The sequence below is a fragment of the Gopherus flavomarginatus genome, chromosome 19 (assembly GCF_025201925.1).
Source record: "Gopherus flavomarginatus isolate rGopFla2 chromosome 19, rGopFla2.mat.asm, whole genome shotgun sequence".
In the NCBI taxonomy this organism is placed as follows: domain Eukaryota; kingdom Metazoa; phylum Chordata; order Testudines; family Testudinidae; genus Gopherus; species Gopherus flavomarginatus.
The window spans coordinates 6,536,779-6,564,153 of record NC_066635.1 but is presented as its reverse complement, the minus strand read 5'-3'; the positions used below and the strand labels follow the sequence as shown (position 1 = coordinate 6,564,153).

At 50.9% G+C, this 27,375-nt stretch overlaps 1 protein-coding gene across 1 annotated transcript in view; it reads left to right on the top strand.

The window, feature by feature from the left end:
* Nucleotides 1-7,168: 7,168 nt before the first annotated feature.
* The window catches only part of SSC4D (scavenger receptor cysteine rich family member with 4 domains), a gene marked incomplete at its 5' end in the record, with an annotated part of 34,886 nt that continues 14,679 nt past the window's right edge, over nt 7,169-27,375 (top strand). Inside the window, 5 exons of the mRNA XM_050929138.1 lie at nt 7,169-7,343; nt 23,568-23,603; nt 24,423-24,728; nt 26,493-26,564; nt 27,036-27,350. Of these exons, the coding sequence (XP_050785095.1) occupies nt 7,169-7,343; nt 23,568-23,603; nt 24,423-24,728; nt 26,493-26,564; nt 27,036-27,350 (904 nt within the window). The remainder of the gene's footprint in view (nt 7,344-23,567; nt 23,604-24,422; nt 24,729-26,492; nt 26,565-27,035; nt 27,351-27,375) is intronic.

Below are 27,375 nucleotides of genomic sequence, written 5' to 3'. Positions count from 1 at the left end.
ACTTTTATACAAGGAAATTCTTTCTGGTGGACACCGGGAAGAATGGCAGCCGCAAAAACAGTTGGTGGTTCCAACTAAGTACCGGGGGAAGCTCTTAAGCTTAGCCCATGATCATCCCAGTGGCCATGCTGGGGTGAACAGAACCAAGGACCGGTTGGGGAAGTCCTTCCACTGGGAGGGGATGGGCAAGGACGTTGCCAAGTATGTCCGGTCTTGTGAGGTATGCCAAAGAGTGGGTAAGCCTCAAGACCAGGTCAAGGCCCCTCTCCAGCCACTCCCCATAATTGAGGTCCCATTTCAGCGAGTAGCTGTGGATATTCTGGGCCCTTTCCCAAAAAAGACGCCCAGAGGAAAGCAGTACGTACTGACTTTAGTGGACTTTGCTACCCGATGGCCAGAAGCAGTAGCTCTAGGCAACACCAGGGCTAACACTGTGTGCCTGGCCCTAACAGACATCTTTGCCAGGGTAGGTTGGCCCTCTGGCATCCTTACAGATTCAGGGTCTAATTTCCTGGCAGGGACCATGGAAAAACTGTGGGAAACTCATGGGGTGAATCACTTGGTTGCCACCCCGTACCACCATCAAACCAATGGCCTGGTGGAAAGGTTCAATGGAACTTTGGGGGCCATGATACGAAAATTCATCAACGAATTCTCCAATACTTGGGACCTAGTGTTGCAGCAGTTGCTGTTTGCCTACAGGGCTGTACCACATCCCAGTTTAGGGTTTTCACCATTTGAACTTGTGTATGGTCACGAGGTTAAGGGGCCATTACAGTTGGTGAAGCAGCAATGGGAGGGGTTTACGCCTTCTCCAGGAACTACCATTCTGGACTTTGTAAGCAACCTACAAAGCACCCTCCGACACTCTTTAGCCCTTGCTAGAGAGAACCTAAAGGATGCTCAAGAAGAGCAAAAGGCCTGGTATGACAGACATGCCAGAGAACGTTCCTTCAAGGTAGGAGACCAGGTTATGGTCTTGAAGGCGCAACAGGCCCATAAGATGGAAGCATCATGGGAAGGGCCATTCACGGTCCAAGAGCGCCTGGGAGCTGTAAACTACCTCATAGCATTTCCCAATTCCTCACTAAAGCCTAAAGTGTACCATGTTAATTCTCTCAAGCCTTTCTATTCCAGAGACTTACAGGTTTGTCAGTTTACAGTCCAGGGAGATGATGCTGAGTGGCCTGACGGTGTCTACTACGACGGGAAAAAAGACGGTGGCGTGGAAGAGGTCAACCTCTCAACCACCCTGGAACGTCTGCAGCGGCAACAAATCAAGGAGCTGTGCACTAGCTTCGCCCCATTGTTCTCAGCCACCCCAGGACGGACTGAACGGGCATACCACTCCATTGATACAGGTAATGCTCACCCAATCAGAACCCCACCCTACCGAGTGTCTCCTCATGCCCAAGCTGCTATAGAACGGGAGATCCAGAACATGCTACAGATGGGTATAATCCGCTCATCTACCAGTGCATGGGCATCTCCAGTGGTTCTGGTACCCAAACCAGATGGGGACATACGCTTTTGCGTGGACTACCGTAAGCTAAATGCTGTAACTCGTCCGGACAACTATCCAATGCCACGTACCGATGAGCTATTGGAGAAGTTGGGACGTGCCCAGTTCATCTCTACAATAGACTTAACCAAGGGGTACTGGCAAGTACCGCTAGATGAACCTGCCAAGGAGAGGTCAGCATTCGTCACCCATGCGGGGGTGTATGAATTCAATGTCCTTCCTTTCGGCCTTCGAAATGCACCCGCCACCTTCCAGAGGCTGGTAGATGGTCTACTAGCTGGACTGGGAGAATTTGCAGTTGCCTACCTCGATGATGTGGCCATTTTTTCAGACTCCTGGCCCGAACACCTACTACACCTGGAAAAGGTCTTTGAGCGCATCAGGCAGGCAGGACTAACTGTTAAGGCCAAAAAGTGTCAAATAGGCCAAAACAGAGTGACTTACCTGGGGCACCAGGTGGGTCGAGGAACCATAAACCCCCTACAGGCCAAGGTGGATGCTATCCAAAAGTGGCCTGTCCCAAAGTCAAAGAAGCAGGTCCAATCCTTCTTAGGCTTGGCCGGATACTACAGGCGATTTGTACCACACTACAGCCAAATCGCTGCCCCATTGACTGACCTGACCAAAAAGACCCAGCCAAATGCCGTTAAGTGGACTGATGAGTGTCAAAAGGCCTTTACCCAGCTTAAGGCGATGCTCATGTCTGACCCTGTGCTCAGGGCCCCGGACTTTGACAAGCCATTCCTAGTAACCACAGATGCATCTGAGCGTGGTATAGGAGCAGTGCTCATGCAGGAAGCAACAGATCACAACTTCCATCCTGTCGTGTTTCTCAGCAAGAAACTGTCTGAGAGGGAAAGTCACTGGTCAGTCAGTGAAAAGGAATGCTATGCCATTGTGTACGCCCTGGAAAAGCTACGCCCATATGTTTGGGGACGGCGGTTCCAACTACAAACTGACCATGCTGCACTAAAGTGGCTTCATACTGCCAAGGGGAACAACAAGAAACTTCTTCGTTGGAGTTTAGCTCTCCAAGATTTTGATTTTGAAATTCAACACATCACAGGAGCTTCTAACAAAGTAGCTGATGCACTCTCCCGTGAGAGTTTCCCAGAATTCAGTAGTTAAAAAGTGTTCTTAAAATGTAGAAGTCTGTTAGTTATATACTTAGTAGTATATGTAAAGGTGCATGTGTTGTAGTAATCTGTTTATTTTAAAGTTCTAGAAGGAAATCGCCGCCAGTGAGCTTCCCCACTGTCTGCAATTTGGGGGGCGTGTCATAAACAGATAGCTAAGGGTTAATGTCTCTTTCACCTGAAGCACCTGACCAGAGGACCAATCAGGAAACCGGATTTTTTCAACTTTGGGTGGAGGGAATTGTGTGTCTGAGTCTTTGTTTTTCTGGCTGCCTGCTTTCTCTGAGCTTTGGAGAAGTAGTTCTACTTTCTAATCTTCTGTTTCTAAGTGTAAGGACAAAGAGATCAGATAGTAAGTTATATGGTTTCTTTTCTTTGGTATTTGCATGAATATAAGTGCTGGAGTGCTTTGATTTGTATTCTTTTGGAATAAGGCTGTTTATTCAATATTCTTTTAAGCAATTGACCCTGTGTTGTATCATCTAATACAGAGAGAACATTTGTATGTATTTTTCTTTCTTTTTATATAAAGCTTTCTTTTAAGACCTGTTGGAGTTTTTCTTTACTTCAGGGAAATTGAGTCTGTACTCACCAGGGAATTGGTGGGAGGAAGAAGTCAAGGGGAGATCTGTGTGTTGGATTGCTAGCCTGACTTTGCATTCCCTCTGGGGGAATAGGAAAGTACTTTTTGCTTCCAGGACTGGAAACAGAGGGGGAGTCACTCTGTGTAGTTTCACAGAGCTTATGTCTGTGTATCTCTCCAGGAGCATCTGGAGGGGGGAAGGGAAAAAGGATTATTTCCCTTTGTTGTGAGACTCAAGGGATTTGGGTCTTGGGGTCCCCAGGGAAGGTTTTTCAGAGGGACCAGAGTGCCCCAAAACACTCTAATTTTTTGGGTGGTGGCAGCAGGTACCAGGTCCAAGCTGGTAACTAAGCTTGGAGGTTTTCATGCTAACCCCCATATTTTGGACGCTAAGGTCCAAATCTGGGACTAAGGTTATGACAGGGGCCCGTCGTGGGGAGGGGGCCAGGCCTCAGGGAGTCCCTTCCCAATCTATGGGCCAGGAGAATGAAGCGGGAGCTGCAAGTCTGTCTCTGGGGGCAGCTTGGGTGAAGATGGTCACGTGCTTCCCAGTCGTCTCTGGCTGGTCACGCAGTGGCTGCGTTTGACAAGAAGACAAGCCCAGGGGAGTTCAGATGTCTCCCAGCCAAGTGTGTCAGAGTTCAGGCTGCATCCGCATCTCTCCAGGTTGTCTCCAGGGGCTGCCACAGACAGGGGGAAGCTGCCTATCATAGCCGTGTGCTGAGGGGCAGCGGGTTACATGGCATGGGCTGTGAGCCCATGTGAGAGGAGGTCATAGGGCCTACATGGGGGGATGTGTTAATATCTGCTCTCAAGGGGAGCAGGTACCCAATCCAAGACTTTCATTCAGGACTCAATTAATTAGTCCATTAATTCCTTCAGAAAATGTAGAGACAGGGCTTATATACCCACCAAACTCTGCCCGCTGGGTATAAAGCAGGCACTGTCGTGCAATACAGAGAAACTCAGGAGGTTCGTACCTATGGGCATGCCTCAGCTCTTGTCATCGTTACTGAAAGCTCTTTGGATGTTGGTCCAGCTTGGGCATCTATATCTTTATGATTCTTTTCAGGTCAAGATCCTGGTGGTAAGGGGGAGTTTTTTGCCAACAGACTATTCTCGGTCAGAGTTCCCTTTATCCAGCTGAATTTCATGTCCACGTTTCTGAGGGGGCAGCTGCAGATTTCTCCTCTTCTAGCTTCACTAAGCAGCAAATCTGACCCGACCTCTGCAGCTGTGAAAGGTCCTGGAGTGGATGTAATGGACCTGGCACGGGTTGGCTAAGCAGGGCAAGGCCATGATGTGTGGAACCTGTCATTGGAAACCACAGCCCCTGCACTCTGTGGGTGTGTCTACACTGCAGTAGAGGCCACAGATTGGTGTGGGAAGGGATAGCTCAATATCTGCGCCCTTGCCATGCCTCCAGACCTCTGAATATCTGCGGATGACACTGAGCTGGGAGGGGTTGCAAGCACTTTGGAAGACAGTATTAAAATGGCCTTGACAAATTGGCAATTGGTGTGAAATCAACAGGGTGAAATTCAGCAAAGACAAGGGCAAAGTGCTGCACTGAGGAAGGAAAAATCAAACACAAAATGGGGACTAAGTGGCTAGACAGTAATCCTGCTGAAAAGGGCCTGGGGGTGACAGCGAATCACAAACTGAAGATGCGCCAACCATGTGAAGCAGTGGTGAAAGAGGGTACTATTCTGGAGGGGTATTAACAGGAATTTTGTATGTAAGACCCACGATTGTCCCACTCTGTTTGGCGCTGGTTGAGACCTCAGCTAGAGAATTGTGTCCAGTTTTGAGTGCCGCACTTTAAGACAGATGTGGACAAATTGAAGAGAATTCAGAGGACAGCAATAAAAATGAGGGAAGGGTTAAAAAAACCTGCTCTGTGAGGAAAGGTTGACAGAATTGGGCATTATTTTTAGTCTTGAGAAAAGAAGACTGAGGGGGATGCTTATGATGGTCTTCACACGTCTGAATTGCTGTTCTGAAGAGGACGGTGATCAATTGTTCTCCATGTCCACTGAAGGGAAGACAAGACGCAATGGGCTTAATCTGTACCAAGGGAGATTGAAGATAGATATTAGGAAAACTTCATCTAAGGGTAGTTAAGCTCTGGAAAAGGCTTCCAAGGGAGATGGTGGAATCCCCATCACAGGAGGTTGCTAAGGACAGGTTGGACAAACACCTGTCAGGTATGGTGTCCTCAGGATTGGGAAGGAGCGGGGGTGGACAGGATTACACCTGAAGGTCCCTTCCAGTCCTATATTCCCATAATTCAATGACCTCCCTAGCACACAACCCACAGACCTCAGGAATTTGCCTCTACAAGCAGCTGCTGAGTGGCCTCCCAGAGGCTGAATGCTGTGGGCTTTGATTCTCTTGTGAAAACACAACTCTATTGACTTCAGTCACTTACTACTTTAAGGCCTGACTCATAGTCCACTGAAGTCAGTGGAAAGACTCCCATTGACTTCAATGAGGTCTGGGTCAGGCCCATATGCTGGTGAGAGTGAGAGCTAAGCTGGGCCTAGTGGGTAGAAGGGCCAAGGAGGTGGAACATCAGGGACTCATAGAAGTGCGGGGCTGGAAGGGACCGCGAGAGGCCAGCTAATCTGGCCCTGTGCTGAGGCAAGACACTGGAAACTTGCAATGATCTGAGGATTCCCTGGCCAGTTATTTTACTGAGTGGAGTGTGCACAAAGAAATGACCAATGCTGGCCCAGGTCAGCCTGCCATGTGGAAGAGCCCATGGGAGAGGGCAGGGGTGAAGCGATCTCTGAAAGGACCCCCACAAACACATTGTCCTGATGCTTTCCATAGAAAAGGCTGTAGGGCCCAACCCAAGGCCTGGAAATTGGAGAAGCCTGGGCCACCAGTACAGGGTCCCTGTACCTTTGCCCCAGCTCTGGCTTTCTGCCCCTTCCGTCCCTCCTGCTCCCTGGCAAGGTGCTCCTCTGGAGCTGTGTTGCCGAGATAGCTGGCTCCAGGCTACGGATGCTTCACATGGGGTGGGGTGGGGAACCTGGGGCTGGATTATTTTTTCTGACTAATTTCCATGGGGCAGGAGAGTCAAGGTGGATCCCCAAGATGTGGTTCACCCAGAACCTTCTGCAGCCACCCTGGGGCATATCCTGCCTACTCCCTAGCCTGGTCACTGGATCACGCAGAGACCTGGGGAATGCACTGCCCAGATAGCTGAACCCACATTCAGCTAGAGGAGATCCCTCCTTGCACAGAGCACTGGGGGACAGTCTAGGCTGTTCATGCTGAAGGATGCACTAGCTGACATTTGGCTACATCTCATGCCGTCTTCATTCTGCCTTGGGTGTGCTTGTCCTGTGCCAGGAGCAGAACAGGGTCCAGGCTGCTCACACTTAGATGGGAGATTCCCTAGAGAAATGCAGGATGCTGCAGGAGAAATGTTGGTGATAAGTCAGCACAGAACCAATGTCCCGGCCCAGGGCTAGCTGCTGTCTCTCCGGTGAGATGTAAGGTCCCGCTTACATATGGGCATAAAAAATTGCATTGGCACATCTTGGCCGCAACGAGGGAGTGAGGGAAACTTCACTGGAGGTTGTTACGTTCTATCTGCTCAGATTCCTCCTGCAGTGTCACCTGGCTACAGTATTCCTCACTTCCTCTCCTAAGCTGGTCTTCTTTGCTGTTCAACAGCTACTGGGTTCCACCCCAGAGGTGACTGCATTTCAGAGCTAGGCAAAATGATTCCTGTGTGCAGGTTTTGTGTCCTGCAGGATATAAAGTGCTGTATAAATGTAAGATTTTCATTATTTTACTGGTCCGGTTCCTGGCCTAGCACAACAGGTCGTGGGCCATGACGGGGGCTCCCAGGCACTGCAGAAATAACAACAATGAATAATCACTAATGCTTGTCTCTGAACTTTCCAGGTGTGACTTCTCATCTGCTTCCGTGAGAGACAACCGGACGACTGTCCAGCTGACGAGTGTAAAGCAGCGATGAGAATTGGTTCCCGGCCAGCTACCGAGCACAGAGTGTGGAGGCCGGGCCTCTGCGTATTCCCTGCCTTCCTGCTCCCAGCAGCACTGCTCCTCTTCCTCAGCCCCAGAGGTGAGCTCTTTCTTTGCACGGGGTGCAGCCAGGGTGGGAACTTGACCCACAGCTAGGGAGCTGATCCTAGGACAGGGCACTTCCAGGATCAGCTGGATAGATGTAAATCTCTCCCTCCACATGCTGAACCTCCAGCCCGCAGCGCTGTGTCCAGTACAGGCGCGCCGGCTGATTGGTTGGTCCCCCAAGTTGGTGTGCAGAGCTCCTTGGAAGCAGCGAAAGAGCAGGCTGGTTCCAAAACATGCGTGTGAGGGTCACTCCAGCTTCTGAACGCAATTGCCACAGGCCAGAGTTGGCAGGCAGCGCTGCCTAATGAGGAGAGTGCTGAACAGGGACTCTGGGTTCTAGTCCCAGCTTTGCCATTGGCCTGCTGGGTGTCCTTGAGTAAGTTACTCACTTGCCCACTCCTGTTTCCCTTCCATAAAATGGGGATAATGATACTGCTCTCCCTTGTGAAAGGCTTTCAGATTTCCTGATGAAAAGTGCTCTGTAAAGGTCTGGAATTTATCCCTGAGCAGAGAGTCAGCTGAAGGTAGAGTTGCCAATTTTGGCTGGAGGTTTCATCATATGCCATCATCTTTAATTAAAGATTAATCTTTAATTCCTGGAGATTGCAGGACAATCCTGGAGGGTCGGCAACCCTAGCTGAAGGTCTGTGCATTGCAGAAGTCCCGCTGAAGCCCAGAGGTCTTTAAATAGCACTTTATGGCGTCAGCACAGGGGTGCATTTCACAGATGTAACATCGTCCTTTTGACACCCGCAAATTGTAGGTGCAGATAGCGGATGCAGTTTTGTCCCTGCCATTATTTCAAGGCATAATTGGTGTCACTCAGACAACAGGTTTCCTTGATCTCTGGGCACAGTCAGGCCTTTCCACATGATGTTAACTGGGTCTGCAATAACTGCAGTCATGAGAAGGCCGCTGCCACTCCAGGACATTTTCCAAATCAAACCCCAGTCTCATGAATGATATTTGTGATGGCAAATGCAGTGGCCAGAGTCAGCTACTAATCAGAGCTGGGAGGGAACTGGATTTTTCTTGTCATGGGAAATTCTGTAATTTCTGTAATTTTTTTTCCATTCTGAAATGGAACGAACGGAAACCTTTTCCGAATTTCCTGCAAAATGAAATTTCCGAGAACTCTTCATTTGGGGCCAGTTGAAACTGCTTTGGTTTGGGAAAATCAAAACGGCTTGTTCCGAGGTCAACCCTTTTGAACTTCTATAGGCAAAACCATTCGTTTTGTTTTCGAAAGGTCACTTGGAAATGAAAAGCTGAAATCGTCCGTTCCAAAACCGGGACATTTCGACAGTCTTAAAAGATTTCATTTAGGCTTTTTCTAAATAAAAGCGCGTTGAAATTGACATATGTTTCTAACCCTTTTGATTTTAGGCAAAAATGGCCTCTTCTATCGAAAAACCCTTTTGCTGAACATGTTCTGACAAAGCTATGGTGGTAACCATAGGAAGCGTTATTGCTGATTGAACAGCTCCTAACCTTGTTATGCACAGATGTGCCAGGGTTTTGTGCATGGGGATTTTCTACCACCCCCACCCCCATCTCCTGACAGGCTCTTTGCAATTCTTCTTTGGCCATGCCAAGCTGCTGTGCCAGCCTCTCCCTTCCTTTTTCCTGACACACCCGGTTATGGCATTGAGCACTGACCAGGGGAGTGTTCCTTGCTTTAACACTGGACGTTGACACTAGACAAATTCAGACTGGAGATAAGGTGCGCATTTCTAACCGAGAGGGTGATTAACTACTGGAACAACTTACCAAGGGTTGTGTGGATTCCCATTTTAAAATCAGAATGGGATGTTTTTCAAAGGTCAAACAGGACTTGTTCCAGGGAAGTTCTACACACGGGGGATCAGAGTAGGTGGCCACACTGGCCTCTTCTGGCCTCGGAATCTATGACTCTGTGAAACATGAGTGCTCTCCTAGCCTGTGCTTGGCTCTCCCGCCTCCCTCCCCCCCACCCTGCCGCCTGTGACTTCCATGCCCAGTGGGGAGCGATCGTGACTGGACTGGCTGAGGGAACCGAGGCTGCCCTCCTCCCAGCAGGGATGGAGGGAGGCGAGGAATAGGGGTGATTGGACAGGGGACAGCAAAAACAGAGAAGAAAAGGGACTTTCAAGATGACTGGGGGCGTGGACGCTCAATTGTCATTAATGTCAATGGGAACTGAGCCGCTAAATCCCTTAGGCAGCTTGGAAACCCCCAGCTGAATGTGGGTGGGGGGGAGCAATAGAGAGACAAAGTGCTGATTGCCCTGCAAACCTGTCAGTGCTGTGCTAAGCTCCTTCCAGCCCCTGGAGAGAAGGCGCAGCTCGGCTGGAGCCCCACGAGAGTCCAGTCTGACTCCTCTCCGGCTGGCTTGCACTCTTCTGAATACGAATGAAATTTCCTGGTGTCCTGGATTTGTTAATATCCACCAGCGTGGTTAGTATCATCCTTATCCATTTGACAGGGGCCCTCTTCAGGATCGGGGCCCTGGGCAAACACACAGGCCTTGCCTTCACTAGGGAGAAAAGTGTTTGCTATCCTGTGGTAATTGACGTGGTCTCAGTGCCACTACATGGGACAGAGCACCCCACTGTGTGGGTTACAAGTCCTCATCCTTCGGCTCTGCGGGTGTAGAGTAGGAGACGGTTTAGGCCCAGTACCTGTCTAGGGATGGGAGGAGACAAAGTCTCACCTCCCAGGCTGTGGTCAGGATGTAGCCGGAGCCCATGGAGGTGGCGATGTCACTGGAGTCTCTCTGGCCATGTCTGGTCAGGACATCTCTCAGGATCAGGGCGACGAAGGCACAGTGGCGTCATGCTGGATCTTGGGGTCCCAGGAGATGGTGGGGGTGGTAGCCAAGATGGTGAAACTCGCTCCTTCCCCATCTCTCATCATTCGGTCAGCCAGCCTGGCGGCAGCCAGCCTGTTGCCCCAAAGGCTCTTTCTGAGGACCCACACAGGGGATTGGTGGGTGGAATAGCCCATCATCTCCTTGTCTGGTTCACCGGTTACACCTGATTTCCAACACACCAATTTTGGTCCATTAACTTCCGGTCCCTCACTTCCTTCACTTACCAGGCATGATATTAACACAGTCCTTGAGTTCTAGCAGGAGGCTCTTTGGTTTGGACTAACTTGGTCTGTCTTGCTTCGGCACCCTCTCTCATCAGCACTTGTTGTTATAGGCTGTGGCGACAGGTTGTAACCTTTCACACACTCTCTCCAGCGGAGCTCACAATGAGGTTACATTTGTAGATCCAATTATCCCAACGGACACCAATCAGTCTTTGGCTTCTAATGCTAAGGGCTCTCTTTAAACAGGGCAGAAAGCCTTGAAAGATGTGCAGAGGGTGAAAGCCTGAGGCTGGCTGTTTATTGGAATTTGGCGCTCCTGAGGAGATGGGGAAGCAGCTTCTCTTCTGCATGAACTTGGTGCCAGCTGCTGTGGTCCCTGCTTGGCCAAATCCCCAAGGAATGCAGGACTGGGCCCGGAGATTTGAATTCCCTGGTGGAGTATAGGTTCAGGTAGAAAATAATGCCCTGAAGAATCCTAACAATGAAACCTGAGTTGTTTGAAGCCTGTTCGCTGAGGTTCACAGCAGCCTTCTTTGGCGCCTATCCAGAGACAGCCAGTCAATGGGTTTTGGTGAAAGCGGCACCTGAAGTCATTCAGTTTCTTCGCTTGGCACTCAGTACCATGCTGACCGACACAGCAATCTCGCTGCAGCACTTGCTGGCATCTTAATGGAAATGACCAAAACTTGCCTTTGCTATCACCGAGATGTAGGGGGTGTACAAACCTGCAAGTCACAACAGCGATAGGAGGGGCAAAGCCCCAATGACTGGAACCTGCGGGGACACGCCACCGAAACCTCTGTGGAGGGAGATCGGCAGGGTGCGTGCCACACTCGTAAAGAAATGGGGTTGAAGCTTGGGAAATGGCCAGATGGGAGAGGCCCCAAATCAGGACACTGGATCAAAGCCCTCAAGCTGGGAGAGATCATCGAATCATAGAGTCATAGAATATCAGGGTTGGAAGGGACCTCACAAGGTATCTAGTCCCACCCCCTGCTCAAAGCAGGACCAATTCCCAACTAAATCTTCCCAGCCAGGGCTTTGTCGAGCCTCACCTTAAAAACCTCTAAGGAAGGAGATTCCACCACTTCCCTAGGTAACCCATTCCAGTGCTTCACCACCCTCCTAGTGAAAATTTTTTCCTAATATCCAACCTAGACCTCCCCAACTGCAACTTGAGACCATTACTCCTTGTTCTGTCATCAGGTACCACTGAGAACAGTCTAGATCCATCCTCTTTGGAACCCCCTTTCAGGTAGTTGAAAGTATCTATCAAATCCCCCCTCATTCTTCTCTTCTGCAGACTAAACAATCCCAGTTCCCTCAAGTTGATCTGCACTGTGCAGCCTTGATCCAGGCAAGCCCTACGTACACATTACAGGTAGGGTGACCAGATGTCCCAATTTGATAGAGACAGTCCCAATTTTTAGGTCTTTTTCTTGTATAGGCTCCTATTTACCTGCCCCCGCCCCCGTCCTGATTTGTCCCATTTGCTGTCTGGTCACCCTAATTACAGGGAACAATCCTGGCTCAGCCCCCGAGGGAAAGTTACCTAGATTCCGTCCATCTCTGAGCGATATGATTCTCTGCAGAGCCGGATGCTCGTTTGTTCCAGGGGCTATTGCTCTGCTGTAAACCCCAGTCAAAGAGCATGGAACAGGGAGCCAAGACACTTGGATTCTATTCACGGCTTTGCCATTGACTCAGTGCAGGACCAGGCCTCAGTCTCTCCAATTGCAAAGGGAGGCTAATGAGACTTACCCTCCTTTATAAAGCACCTCTTGTCCCCACCCAGCAGATAATGGGCTTCTCCTGAAGCTCATGTGGTGGAGGAGCTGATGGGCAGGGCGAGAAAAGCGCCGTCCCCTGGTTTACATCGTTGTTGGCACCAGGCGAGCTGCACTGGACTTTGCCTGGTGGCAGGAGAATGCCCGAAAATGCCCCGTGTAGATACAGCCTGAGAGGGTTTGAGCTCACGCCACTCAAGTCAGCTGGAGTTTCACCAACAACTCCAGCAGGGCTGAGATTGGGCCCCTGCTGCCCCCCAGCGTTGCGGTGAATTCAGTAGAAACCACGGGGCTCACTGCACTCATCTTCATTCCTCCTCTTTTTAGTGTTTGCTTGCCAGCCTCACAGAGCGGCATGAAATGTGCCTGTTTCCATTCACTGCGGCACATGGAGACTGTCTGTGGCCTGAGTTCACGTGGGGGTCTCCCCCAGGGAGTTGGGGGGTTTGAATTCCACCTGCCCTAAAAACTCATAAAAAACTCACAGGGATTAACATAAAAATTCACCCCTGGGCAGAGGGCTATGCTAGCCGTCGGCACCTTGTAAGGTTCAGGCGGGACTGAAGTGGTGCCTAGGCCTTCTCTCTGCTGGCTCCTCTGCAAAGGGGGTGAATTTTACCACTGATGAAGAGAGGTTTTGGTTACACCTGGGCCAGAACTAAGCCCTCGTCCAGACTAACCCGCGGCATCGGCGGGTTAAAATCGATTGCTCGGGGATCGATATATCGCGTCTAGTCTGGACGCGGTGTATCGATCCCCGAGCGCGCTTACATCGATTCCGGAACTCCATCAATCCGAACGGAGTTCCGGAATCGACGCGGAGAACCGCGGACATCGATGCCGCGCCGTCCAGACTGGTGAGTACCTCGATTTTAGAAATTCGACTTCAGCTACGTTATTCTCGTAGCTGAAGTTGCGTATCTAAAATCGATTTTAATTCCTAGTCTGGACGTGGCCTAAGAGCCAAACACTTCCTGTCACATGGTGTCTGGGCCTTTAAGGAGGGTTGGGCCCAGCCTCACCTGTGACTGATCAGCTGCTTCCCAGCTGAGCTTGATGCAGGAATTATAAAAGCCACCCAGTGGCTCAGTTATAAAGAAGAGTTGCAGGGAGGAGGATGGGACATGAGCACAGATACAAGCGGAAAGGCCTTAGCGGAAGACCCGAGTTGGGGGAATGACCAGGTTTATACATAGACTTAATGTTGAACTGTTGTGTTTGGAGAATAAACTGTGCTCTGAAGGGGAGGGATTGATAAGAGTGTCTGGGCTAGGGAGAGAGGCCAGCAGTCTACAGCCCAGCCTCTGCAGGGAGGAGATAAAATTCAGATCTAATATGTGCCACCTGAACCCGGCTCAGATGCCACAATGATGGGCACAGTCTGAACACTAAGGTCTTGTCTACACAGGAAACTATACTAGTACAAGCTGCTACGATGTGAATTTATATTGATTTAGCCGTGGTATTCCCTATGTGGATGTTGTTATTTTGATGTGAGTGCCTTATATACATCTTTTTGTCTAGCTTATGCCAATGTGGAAGGGGTTTAAGCTAAACTGGGAAAAGCCATTCATTCTTCTTTGGGAACAGGAGTGTCCACACAGAGACCTGTACTAGTGCTGCTGTACCATTGTAACTTCCTAGGTAGCACTGGGATCATCAAAGCAGATTAGGAGTTTGGCACCAGAGCCAGCTGCAAAGTTTTGAGGGAACAGTCGTCTGTCTACAAATGCAATTTCACTGAAATGGAAACATTGCGTAGGAACGCGTCAGTTTCAGTGACCTTTCCATACGGTAACATTTTGTTTTGACTTTTGTAGGCTATTCAATATACTCTATGTTCTATTGTCTAGTTAATATTTTAATATCCTATAAAAGTCAAAACAAAGGGAGTTGACACTGGAAACAAAACATTTCAACATTCGTGTAACAAAGCTCTTCGATGGCTTTGGATTTCTTTTGGAATTTTTGTTTTGTGGGAAATGTTTGAAATTTCAGCTTTTTGTTCCAGTTCAGAACAACTTTTTTTGGATTTTCCCACCAACTTGGAATTCTGGTTACCAACCTGCTCTAATCATTGATTTCACAGCCAGAAGGGATTGTTGCGACCATCTCCTCTGACTTCCTGTGTAACACAGAACTTTCCCAACATAATTCCCAAAGCAGATCTTCGAGGTCCCCAGCTGTCATTGCATTTCCATTAGATTTTGGCACTTCACTCCCTTAGGGTCTTTGAAAACTCCCAGCTTCGATGGCTCTGCCTCGCTCAGAACTGGCTCAGGTCTAAAGCTTTTCAGTAACTGGGTTGGGGTCTGGAATGGAAGCCCGTGGCACTGGCAAGCTAGTGTTGTGCAGACCAAGCATCAGCGAGTGAGCATGTCATCCTTGCTGGCCTATGCGAAGACCCGTTGAAAATGAGTGCTCGGCTTTGATTCATGCTCGGTCTGGTCTGGGGTGTGGAGCTGCAGGCTGGCACCTCTCAGCCCTTCAATGGGAAAAGCTTGGCTGACTGAGGGCAATCCGCTTCTCACGGATGGGCTTATACTACAACTGGCAACTAACTTTCCCGCAATCCTCCTCCCTCCCCAATAAATTGCATGGAATTTGGAATAAATCACAGATTTCCCCCAGGGAGAATTTGAGACAGGAACTTTGTAACCTTAAACCACTCAGATAGGAGCAGAGCATGCTGCCCTCTATTGTTTCATTCATTTCTTTTTGTGAATGAGACTTGGCTAAGTGGATAACAAAGGGCGATTTGTCCTCCGAGTTACACTATTGCAGAAGCAGCATCGGGAAATGAGTGTCTATGTAGACTGCACCAGGGCCTCGTTGCCTGCCCTGCTGCAACTGAGATGGGAATCTGGTGCTAGGTTATTTGGTGGATTTTATTTCCACGGGGTCTGTTCCCTTTTTTGCTGTGCAAAGATGGATAAAGGAAGCCTGGAAGTAGAGCTCATTGGAAAATGGAATTTCTATCCCACAGGAAATGAAAACATTTTAACATTTGCTTTCATCCCAAATTGGGACAAAAAGTCAAAATTTAGAAATATCATGGGAACAGAAATACTACAAAAATGTCAGTTTGGAAGCATCAAAAGGACCTTATTGAATCATTTTGTTTTGAGAATGTCAAAATAATTTGTTTTGAAAAATAATGTCAAATATTTATTCTTCACATTAATATTTTGTATTCTAATGTAAGCATCTAAATGAAGCAGCAAAGTTGAAATGAAACACAATGAGAATGTCTAAACAAAACTCCATTCTGAGTCGTTTTGAAATATTTCTGGCAAAAATCCTGTCAGTTGGTACTTTTCTGTGAAACATTTTGATTTTTGACAAAAGGACATTTTCTGTTCCACTGAAAATTTTTCAGCTGGCTCTATCTGGAAGATTTGCTTTTCAAAATATCACTTTTTCCTCTGTTAAACATAGAAATACCAGAAATGTCAAGTCTGGGGTCTGCTGGTTTTGCTGAAAGCAATCCTGGGCATCTCAGATGCATGTTGCAAGTTCTTAATGAAAGGGACAGGGATATGAAACTTTACCAAAGATGTCCTTTCTATCAAGTGTGTTTTAGGCTTTGGAGTTAAATAGGTGTCAGCAAAAACAAATGCAAAACAGAGTTTTAAACAATCTGACTAACGATACTTTCCCTCACTGTGGGGTTTACTCAAGTGACCTAATTTGGAGTCGGTTCTCTTGAGTCAGCCCAGCATGGGTGAGATCAGTGATGCTGAGAGATCAGGCTGGAGTTGCTGTATCATTACTGGTGTTGCACTAAGACTTCACGGGGCACGTCCCATGGTTCTCAGAACTGCAGTACGCTGAGTTGTTTTATGAACCCTTTCCCAGTGTATTGTGGGAGAACTCCTCTGTCCCTTCTGTGCACATGGGCAGAAGTGGTGTGAACCTGGCAACTCCTTCAAGTAAACCACTTCTAGCTTGATGTGCTCCCGATTTCTGTCCATGGCTTTCATTCCAGCCGGTGGCAAGGCCTGGATCCAGCTTCTTGACTCATAACATTGTCTCTTAGGGTTTGCCTACATGCACAAGTTGCACTGGTTTCAGATTTGTTGTCTTAGTGCTGCTGGAAGAATGTTTTTGGTGGAGAGCGCCCATGCTTAGCTGCTTCTGTTCACACACGTGGCAATGCTTGCGTCCACACAAGGGCAGGTATCTGTGTCCTCGCTGCCTTTTGGGAGATGTTTTCTGGGCATGGTGGGATAGCCACGGTGATGACAAGGAAAAGGGCCTTGGGATTCAGTCGGTAGCCTAGGACTCAGGTGATCTCGGTTCAGTTCCTGGCTCTGCCCTGGACTCTCTGCGTGACCTGGAGCAAGTCACCTAGGAGCAGATTTTCAGAAGGGCTTCATGTCTTGGATGCTGAGGTCTTTGGACAACCTGGCCCTACATTTCCCACTGTAAGCTGCTCAGAGCTGAGCCCCTCTGAAAACCTGGCCTTCGGTTCAGTGCCCAAGTGGGGAGCAGAGCTCTTTTGAAACTGGCCCTAGTTGTGGGTGCAGAGCCCTGGAAAACTAACCCCCTGCCCCCCTGAATCTCTCTAGACCTTTAGCTTGCCTTGTCTAGTTAGATTGTAAGCTCTGGGGCAGGGAGTCTCTCTTACTATGGGTATGTACAGCACCTAGCACAATAAGGCCTCTATCTCGTCTAGGCCTCTAGGTGCAGAGAAATAAATAATACTTACGATGATACTGTCTGGTCACAAGCTTTCCTGCGGCCCGTAGATTCCTCCAGAGTGGATAAAAGCTGGATTTTTTGTGGCTAACTTAGAACCCTCTGAAGCCATATTTGTTACCCTCAAGAGGCACAAAAGGCTAGTGGCCCAATTTGTCTCACGCCATGAGAGTCGTCTTTAAATTATTCTCTTCCTGGCTGTGGCATCCGGCACGTGAGTTACAGGACAAGATGCTTACACTGAACTGACAACTGTGGTGGTGCTCTGCTTATGGGAAAAGGGCCAGACTGGAAAGAGCAGGATCGGGCGGATTAGAAGCATGAGGGGGGATACGGTAGAGAAATAAAACCTGCCATAGAGTGAAAGACTCAAAGCGAAGGTTGAGGTGGTGGTAGAGAAAAGGCGGCCAAGGGATGACGTAGAAGAGATCCCGTGATCACATCTTCATGTTCTGTGACTAAGACAGGGATTTTCATAGATTCTCAGGCCAGAGGGACTTTTGGGATCATCTGCTGACCTCCTGCATAGGCCAGGCCAGAAAAGTGCCATGAAATCATGTAAGGAAACAGCCAATTTAAAAATTGCCAGTGACAGAAGCCGTTAGTAGATTGTTCCAGTGTTTAGTCACGCTCGCTGTTACAAATGTGAGCCTTCTTTTCAGCCTGAGTTTGTCCAGGTTCAACTTCCATTGTCTCCTAGACTGAAGAACCTGTTGCTAAATATTTGCTCCCCGTCTAGGTACGTATAGATTGTGATTGTCACCCCCTTAACCTTCGCGTCAAGTCTTTGGAGTCTTTCACCCTAAGGCAGGTTTTATTTGTTGGGAATTGTTTTCCTGAAAGGTGGAAAGGGTCTAACTTTCAGGTCTGAGCTTTCTATGGAGGTGGCCTCTTCATCAGAGTGGATCCATGGTGGGTTTTCTGCGGGAAATAAAGCTTTTTGGACCAATTCAAGAATGCCAGGGAATAGACCCAGTGATTGTAAATGGATTGCGGCCTGTGTGAAACAGTTCAGTGCTCAGACCTCGTGTGAGAAGCACACAGCGCCACTCACCTTTAAGGCACTTGCCATGTGCAGTAGTCTCTGGCAAGCGCTGAGGGGCCCAAGAACTCTGTGCTGCGTCATGCTGTCCCCTGAGTGCAGGGCGCGCGTAGGTTGGGGGTTCTGGGCCAGATGCTTTAGAGAGAGAGGGCTGAGCCGGGACACTGGAGTCCAGGTCTGGAGCTGAATGGCCCCTGAGGTCGTGGGCGATCCGATCCCATGTCCCAGTTTGGGTCCCTCTCTTTGGTTTGCTACTCAAAAGCACTCAGCAGCCCGTGCTGGGGATGGCAGGGTAGCAGGGAGGCCAGCAGGAAGCCTTGTCCCATGGCGGACCTGCTCAGAGCTGGTTCTGGGGGCCCAGTGTCATCCCAAGTAGCAGGCTGGGGTTTGAGTAACTCCATGGGGTGGGGAACCTCACAGCTGTGGAGCCACTGAGAACAGATGTAGCCCAATGGGGAGACGCCAGCCTTCCCACAGCCAGAGCAGAGACCACTCCAGCCATGCCCTCTCCCCTGTGCAGGTGTCTGGGAGGTCGGGCCACCTTCTGGCACCTGGGGAACACCTTAGGCTGGGGGAGTTCCCACTTGGGAGGAGCCTTGTGCATTCCAGCCCCTTCCCGCGGCCAGAGAGGCCCCGCCGTGGTTCAGAATTGGGCCCAGCCTGCTTTTTGGAGGTGCAGAAGGCTCCCCAAGGTGCAATGCAGAAGACAGACCCGGCCTGGCATCGCAGCCATTGACTATCGGAGCCACTGGGTGTCATCATTGCACTGTATATCCCGGGAACGTCGCCAGTTCTCTGGTTTCCAATGGTGGGCATAGAGAGCTCCTATCCTCTGGCCTGCCCGACGGTCTGGCCTGCCCCATGATCTGGCCTCCTGTGCAGGCATTGTACCGCCATTCTGAGTGGTAGCTTTCTCGCCCTCGTTCTGGGCATGTGCGTGAGGCCCCGGAGAATAGGGTGTCTGTCTGGCTAAGCGCACGGAGATGTGGCCGAGGAGAGACTGGTTGGGGGGTTAAACCCCCTGGCATCCTGGAGCAGGGTCCTCTGGGGAGCCCTTGGCAAAGTCCAGCTGGCTCAGGTCTGAGGGAGTTTTCCTGCCTTTCTGTGTGGCCGGCTGTCCCTGGCTAGACTAGGGTGACCAGATGTCCCCGTTTTAAAGGGACAATTCTGATATTTGGGGCTTTGTCTTATAAGGGGGCCCATTGCCCCCCACCTCGTCCCGGTTATTCACACTTGCTGTCTGGTCACCCTATGCTAGAGCAGCCCAGTCAAAGATGGCTTTGAAGTGGGGCTCAGACACTTAGGCCAGGCCTACACTACAGACCTGCGTCGTTATACTGACTGTAACCTCCCGAGTGGACAGCGCTGTGTCGATGGGACAGCTTCTCCCGCGGGCATCGCTTCCGCCTCAGGGGAGGTGGGTTAACCACACCGACAGCAGAGCTCTCTCCTGTTGGTGTAAGAGCTACACGAGTGCTGCCCTGAGCTAGTGTGACTCTTTGCCCTGGCAGTGCCACAGCTTGTGGCCAGGGCAGGTGTTGAAGAGGAAATCCTTAGGGGAAGAATTGCCTAGATTTTCTCCCATTAAAGCCTTCCCCCAGATCGCCATTTCAAGAGGCACACGCAACAGGGCCCACCCTATGGCATCCCATGAGATCCTGCAATTGGCTTTAAAACAAGATTTTTTTAAAAACCATTGGTTTCTTTTTACTTTCCCTCTGACTTTGGACCCATTGGTGCTTCACATGTTTTCAAGCTTTTCTCTGCAACTTACTTTAAAAAAAAATGCAAGCTGAGACTCTCACTTACTCACAAGACTCCAGGAGTTGGGGCTTTAAGGGAAGTGCCAGGTACTCCACGACTCAGAATAGAATTGCAAGAACTGGTGACGCTGCGCAAGCCAAACATGGGGTGGCACGTGGTGAGCCTGCTTCTGAGCTTGTGTCAATTGTCACTGCTGCCTCGCCTTCGAGAGAACAGTCCCGACTGGTACCAGCTGAGGATCTAGCTGGGCCTGTTGAGTTGGAAGGAGGGACAGGCGTTCCAAGCAAAAGCACTTCCCATGCTTTGTTTGCCCGCTGGTGCAAGGTTCTATGAAAAGACTTTTGTTTAATTAGGAAAACCAATGAGCTGCCCATCCCTTCTGCAGCACCTGCTCCTCTCTGGTCCGCAGGGATCCAACTACACTGCATATGGGGATAAACACAGGCTGAGAAGGGGTATTTCTCAGGCAGCGCTTCAGTTCCAGTTTCCCAGAGAAGATCAGTTACTGAAATGGGATTCTTGCCTGTGATTTCCCCACTTGCTTCTCCCCTCCGTCTCCAGCTATACCTAGTGTTTCTTTTTTTTTTAACGTGCATCTTCTCCTCTTCCAGGACTCAGCCAGACTGTCTCTGCTGAGGAGCTTTGACAGACAGGGGAGCAGATCTCCAGTGTGACCAGCCCCGCCACAGGTCTCTGGGCTCTCTGCCAGATGTTCTGTTTGATTCCTTGGCAGCAGAACCTGTAGCCCGAGTCCTTGTGCAGTCATTTACACCAGTGCAACATGGGTGTAACGTGCAGCTAGATCAGTGGGAGCATTTTACACCACTTTACTGGTGTAAACGCCTGGACGCGGCAGAATCTGGCCATGCGTTGGTGACCTGCGGCCAGTCCATTACTCCTGCCCTTGAACCTTCCTTCTTCAGGGGTCCAGTGTCCCCTGGGATTGCTGCATTATGCTATTGCCTGGTACTGATCATGGGCCCAATTCACTTTGTTCTGCACCTTCTGTTGTCATCGATGCTGTGGGGAATCAGGCCCCCTTGGGGAGGAGGGAAGTTCAGCATTCCCCAGGGCCAGAGGGCAGACAGAGTGGCCTTCTGCATTCACAGCTCTGGCTGCTTCACATTCAAGTGGCAGCGTTACCTATCTGTCAAGCAGGATGCCTGTGTGTGGCAAAGCTCGCACTGGCCCAGCCATGACCCAGAACCTCAGCTCCCCAGGGCATCTGCTCTATTGTTACCCCACCCCTTTCTCAACTACCCCTCTATAACTGTGTCTAGAACGGCACCTGCTGTCACTGCAGCTGGACGGCTAGGTTAGCTCCAACTCCTCACCCATTCAGATGGGAATTTCTAGCACCGTCGGGCAAATCGGAGTCTGTAGACCCAGGCTATGAGTTTGCAATATTCGTGACCTGACTGTGGCTAGGTAGAGGGATGGATTGTGGCATACTAGGAGTGTGACCTAGTGGCAGCTGCTCTAAGCTAGATATGCTCGGGTTCGGACCGTACCAGGAGAGGAGATAGCCCAAGGAAGCCAAGACGCTGTGGCGAAGTGATGCTGGAGAATTGGTAGGAAGTGCCCCTCCTATTGGATGAACGCCTGGCCCCACCAAAATCCTTCCTCATTGACTTCATGTCCCCCTCTGCATCAGGGCTGGACTTTTACCCCACTGGTGGTGATAGAGGGTCTGTCGTTCAGATGAGATGAGAAGCTGGTGCTGACCCAGTGTGCTCACAAAGGAGCCGCTGGCACTTTCCACCTGAGACGGCACATTAACCCAAGTGCCAAATTCCAGGGATTCCTCCCAACTCCTCAGTGGTTTCCAGGGGATAACTTCTTTCCTATTCTGTTGTGGCTTAGAGGCTGCCACCTTCCACCCCACTAGTAGCTGCCTCTCAGCAGAGGGCGAAGTGATCGGTGCATATAGATAGATGGAGAGCTTGTTGGCTTTGTTGTGTTTTTAAAAATAGTATTGAGTAAATAATAATACTAAGCTCTTTACCAAGGAGTTCAGGGTCATTATCTCCATTGTAGAAATGGGAAACTGAGGCACGGTGATTTGGCCAAGGTCACCCAGAAGGCCAGAGGCAGGAATAGAACCCAGGTCTCCTGTGCCTCAGGCCTTGGGCCACTAGGCCACACACTTGTCTCCCTTCATTTTTATAAAACAGGCTGTTAATAGTGTAACCATGGTGGGGGTGGGGGAAGAGTGACAACATTATACCCAGATATAAAAGGGTCTTTCTGTCTGAAAGCTGGTAACTCTCAAGTGGGAGCCAGAAGAACAGCTTTGTTTCATTTAACCTGCTAATGATACACCTTGGTGCTTCTCTATTGCCTTTTGTCTAAGGATCTCCCTACACCGACATTAGGGAATTGATGCCCAGCACTCGTTCTATCTCTGTGACGCTGACTCGCAGCATGACAGCGGGCAACTCACAGCCCTTGCTCCGTGCCTCAGTTTCCCCATCGCTAAAATAGTGACAATAACAATGATCTCTTTTTGTGGGAGTTTTTCTTTTTAAATCAACTGCTGTATCTCTCCTGCTCGCCAATTCCCACCCCCACCCAGACCTCAGATCTGTGTGGAAAAGGGAAGAAACAGGTAAGTGGAAACTTGAAGTGCTCAGATGTTTGGAGACTAACTCTTTTGAATTGTCTCAGGCAGGAGCAGCCAAAGCACAGATCACGGAGTTCTGTATTGCAGCAGTCTGTGACCGGCCTCGCTGGGGGGAGAAATTCACCCCTACACGCAGAGGCCTGGCTCAATGCCTTTGCATCAGTCCTTTGACCCTGTATTTTTAGGATTTGAGTGATGCGCGAGTTTTGTGCTGGGCCTTTGCACAGGGGAGAATTTCATCCTGCTCTGACTAATCAAGCAAGCTCCAGTGGCTGGGCTAACACGGTTGCCCTAACAATTTCACCAACTGCTAGTTGCTTTCCCGGTTTCCCAACTGCTTCCTCATTCCACCGAGCTCAGGGTCCAGATGCCACTACAGCAAAGACGGTTCTGCTAATACACTCAAACGTGCTAGTGCAAAGATAGCTGCATGGGACAACAAAACAACTCCCCTTAGGTAGAAGCCGCTGAGAAGCCATGTGGACTGGAGTGTGATGAGTGAACTGTGGCCAATGAGATAACAAGGATTCCAGAAACGTTTCCCCTTTAATCTGTGACAAACCACAGGCCTCAAAAGTGGTAGCAAAGACCCTGTGGGGCAAATTCTGTCCTCAGTGGCTTGTTTGCACCTGTTACTGTGCATGGAAGGGAACACTGTATACTTAACTGAGAGGAGTGAAAGGCCCTGCTGGGACTGGGATATGTGTCAGGGCTGCCCGGAGGGGAGGGCAAGTGGGGCAATTTGCCCCAGGCCCTGGGCCCTGCAGGGGCCCCCACAAGAGTTTTTTGGGGGCCCTAGGGCAGGGTCCTTCACTTGCTCCGGGGGCGCCAGAAAACTCTCACGGGGCCCGGGGCCCTGAAGCTTCTTCCACTCCGGGTCTTCGGGGCAATTCGGCGGCAGGGGGTCCTTCCACTCTGGGACCCGCCACCGAAGTGCCCCGAAGACCCACGGCGGGGGGTCCTTCTGCCCCGGGACCTGTCGCCGAAGTGCCGGGTCTTTGACTGCAATTCGGCGGTGGGGGGACCCCAGGCCCCCTGAATCCTCTGGGCAGCCCTGATGTGTGTTATACCTGATGCTAATTTACTAAGTCATCCTCCTTAGCGCTCATGCTGCTTGGTAAGATGGCACGAGTCAGTTCAGATATCCCTTATCCAGTAACCCTTTCCTGGCTGTGGTCTCCTGGCACACCAACAATGCTTGATCCTTTTCCTTCTCCATTTCAGGCAACGCCTCCGCTTCTGCTCCATTGTCGTTCCCAGGTGAGATCTTCTCAGAACTGCTTCTGGATGAAGAGTTTTGTACCCGAAAAATGGGGTTTTGTCAAAAATGAATATATTGGGGAGGGGGGAAATGGGGATGAGATTTTGAGTTTTGCTTTGAAAAAACCAAATGGGTTTAAAATGAAAATTTTTATGAAATCTTTTGTGGAGGCAAAAAAACCCCCTGTTTCCTGACAGGAAATATGACTGGAAGCCATGGGGGAATTTTGCAGCTTCCTGGGCTTGTTCTGGGCCATATTGCTGAGCGTCCACGGTTCTAGTGAATGACCGACTGATTCAGCAAGGCAAACAGTGTGTCCTTTATACAGACGCATGTTCTGTTTCTAATTATTTGACAGATCATTTATGTGTGGCTGATTTCAGCCCAGGAATGATCCATGGATTGGTTTGCTGTGAGTATTAGCAATTTGCTACCTGCACCAGGTGACAGGTCACCCAAGTCACATGATAACATTTCTCCTCTCTCATCGGACGATTCTCTAACCCAACAAGAGCTTTCAAGATGGCCGAGTGAATGTGTCCGGTGCAGCAATGTAGTCCTGACCCTTTGCTTCCCTCAAATAGAAACCCACTCACCAGAATCAAAGCAAATGCCAGCAAGACAGTAGCCTACTACTGATATCAACTAACGGAGCTACTCCCTTTGCTTAAGTGGTCGCAGTCCAGGATTTGGTGCAGAAGGTCATAGGTTCAAACATCTGCTGATGACCCCTGGTGGGAGTCATGGTGCGTTCGTTACCTAATTAGGACTAGCCTGTTGCCTGGTTACTTGTCTCACTGTGACCTTCCTCCTTGCAGAGGTGCGGTTGGTCAATGGGCACAACCGGTGCCAGGGGCGCGTGGAGATCCTCTACAATGGCTCCTGGGGGACGGTGTGTGACGATGACTGGGACCTAGTGGACGCCAATGTGGTGTGCCGCCAGCTGGGCTGTGGCCATGCCCTCGCCATGCCAGCCACCCTGACCTTTGGCCACGGGCGGGGGCCCATCTTCCTGGACAACGTGGACTGCCGAGGGAGGGAGGTGGCCCTGAGTGAGTGCGGGAGCCGTGGCTGGGGCATCCACAACTGTTACCACTATGAGGATGTGGCCGTCACGTGTAACGGTAAAAAGGTTTGGTTCCATCCTATGGTGGGGGCAGGGGCAGTGAGGGGGTGACATAACTGATGCCTCTTCAGACCCAGCAGCCCCCTTGTCTCGTGTCCCTCTTGTGACTGACTCATAGGACTTCCAGTCAACGGTCACCCTGGCTTCCTCACCAGGGCCCCTGTGCCCGGCACTGGGCTCTCGGAGGAGTTGGTGCCACAGAGCTGGGCTGTTGGGGATCAGAGAATGGGCCAGCTGCTAGGGGCCAGAACTGAGTAGCCCCAGGGCCTGGCTTGGGTTGATTAAACTGACCCCCCCACCACATCTTTCTGCCCTGCCCTTTGCTCTCACTCCATCCTGGCCCATGGCTCCACATTCCCTGCTCTGTGACCTCCCTTAGGATAGGTCTGTCCTGCAATAAGAGGCAACTGCAGAGCGTGTAGACGTACCTGGATCTAGCTAGCTCGAAGAACGAGAGCAGCAAAGCCGCAGCAGCATCAGCTACCCCTTTGAGTACGCATCCTGGGTCTCCGGAGCTTTGTCCATCGGTGCAGGAGCAGCTTCCCTGCTAGTGTTAGTGGCGCGAGCTAGCTAGTGCTGTCTACACTGCAGTCGGGACAGCGCGTGTAGACGTACCCAAGCTAGCTCTGATTGGAAGGATCACAGACCCAGTAAGGTCTAGTTTTTCTCTGCTGGGCCTGGTTTTTTTTATTCCCAATCACTCACAGACCAGGGGCTCCCCTCTCAGACCTAGTCAGGGTGATGGGGGCAGATGCCCGGAGCTGGGCCAGATCTGCAGATAGATGCCAGCCCAGGCCTAGCAGAGAGGCAGTAGATTTGTGATCCCTTAAGGGACAGGGACTGATTGATTGAGGAAGGCGTCCAGCCTTGACTGGAGGAAGGGGGCTGACCTGGAGGGGAAGGGGTGTTGCGTCTCAGGCTGCAGCTGTGAAGGGAGGTGGGAGGAGCTGGTCGGGAGGCGAGCTCAGGCCGGCTATTGGGGAGGAGATTTCTGGAGATTTGGTGGGTTGATTCTGCTGCTGAATGTCCGGGCTGAAGTGCTCCGCTCAGGCCATTGGGGGTTTGTCCATCGCTGTTCATAGCTGGGATGCTGATGAGAGGGAGGCAGAGGCCAGGTGCTGTGTGAAAGAATTCCCAGTGTGCGGGGAGGGGGATCCCAGGGGCCAGGGCCGGCTTTTGACCCAGAGCAAAATGTACCCTGTTCACCGGTGAGCGCAGCCATGGGGGTGACGCTGCCTTGTCTGGGGCTCCTCCCTCCCGCCCAGACTGAGCTCAAAGAGACAGACGTGAGTGCTGCTCCGCTAATAATGAGTGACCAGCCCTCCAGCTAGCCTGCTCTGCAAGGGAAAAATGACCCTTCCCTCTAGCACTCAGCAGTACACACGAGTCTGAATAGCACTTAGCCCGTCTGCATCGCTTTGCAAACACGGACCAATCCCCAGCAGCAGGATTGAGTGTCATTGTTCTCAATTTCCCTCGCAGAGAGGTGACGTGACTCCCCCAAGGGTGGTCCGGGTCAGAGGAAGGATTCGAACTCGGGTTCTTTGCTCAGCATTGCCGGCTCTCGCAGGTTGATTGCGAGTCTCCTGATATTTGCCATTTTTCTAGCTGGCACAGCCACATGTGTGAACATTGCTGCTCTCCCCTGGGCTCTGGAGGCTGGGGCAGCGTATCCAGCGGGTGTATTTATTACTGGGTGTGTGGGAAAGGAAAATGAGTAAAGCCACCCTGACGCCCAGCCTGCCTCTGGTTCTTTTTGCAGAGCTCTCCCCGACCCGGGCAAGCAAAGGACTGACAAGCAGAACCGCCACAGCCTCCCTGCAGAACGGGAAGAGTAAGCATGTCAGAGATCGGCTTCTCACTCCTCAGATTCCTTCCCTGCCTCCTACTCATTGTCTGGCATCTTTCCGCCGGAGGCCAGGCCAGGGCGCCCAAGCAGGGCAGGTAGACTCTTCCCATACCTTACCCCCAGGTGTGGGCCAGCTCCTCCACTGAGAGCAGAAGAGGCAGGTGAGACCAAGGCTAAGGATGACCCCAGTGAGTTATTGAGGCCCCTGCATTGCAATGGGGCTGCTGCGTAGAGCAGGGACTGTCCAGAGCGGGTCTCCCACTTTGCAGGCAGGACGTCCCAACTCCATGGGCTACTTTTTGCTGCCACGTGCAAACTCACGTCTCACTTGCTGCTCCCCATCCCCTCTAAGCCTCCTTCAGCACGGCCTGCTCCTGTCGCTCCCATGGGATCCTGCTCGGTGCTCTGCCTGCCCCGGGGAGAGCCCTGACGCTAACTCCAGCTGCCCTTGTGCAGGCGATGGCAACATTCGGCTGGTGAGCGGCACCGACCCCTGCCGGGGCAGGGTGGAGATATTCTACCAAGGGACCTGGGGCACGGTGTGTGATGACGACTGGGGCATGAGCGACGCCAGTGTGGTATGCAGGCAGGTGGGCTGTGGCCGCGCCGTGGCACACAAGAGCAACGCCTACTTCGGCTACGGCACGGGGCACATCCTGCTGGACAACGTGAACTGCGAGGGCAGCGAGCCCCGCCTCTCGGCCTGCTACAGCCTGGGCTGGGGGATCCACAACTGCGGACATCACGAGGACGCGGGGGTCATCTGCACAGGTAAGGGAGCAAAACCTCATGGGAA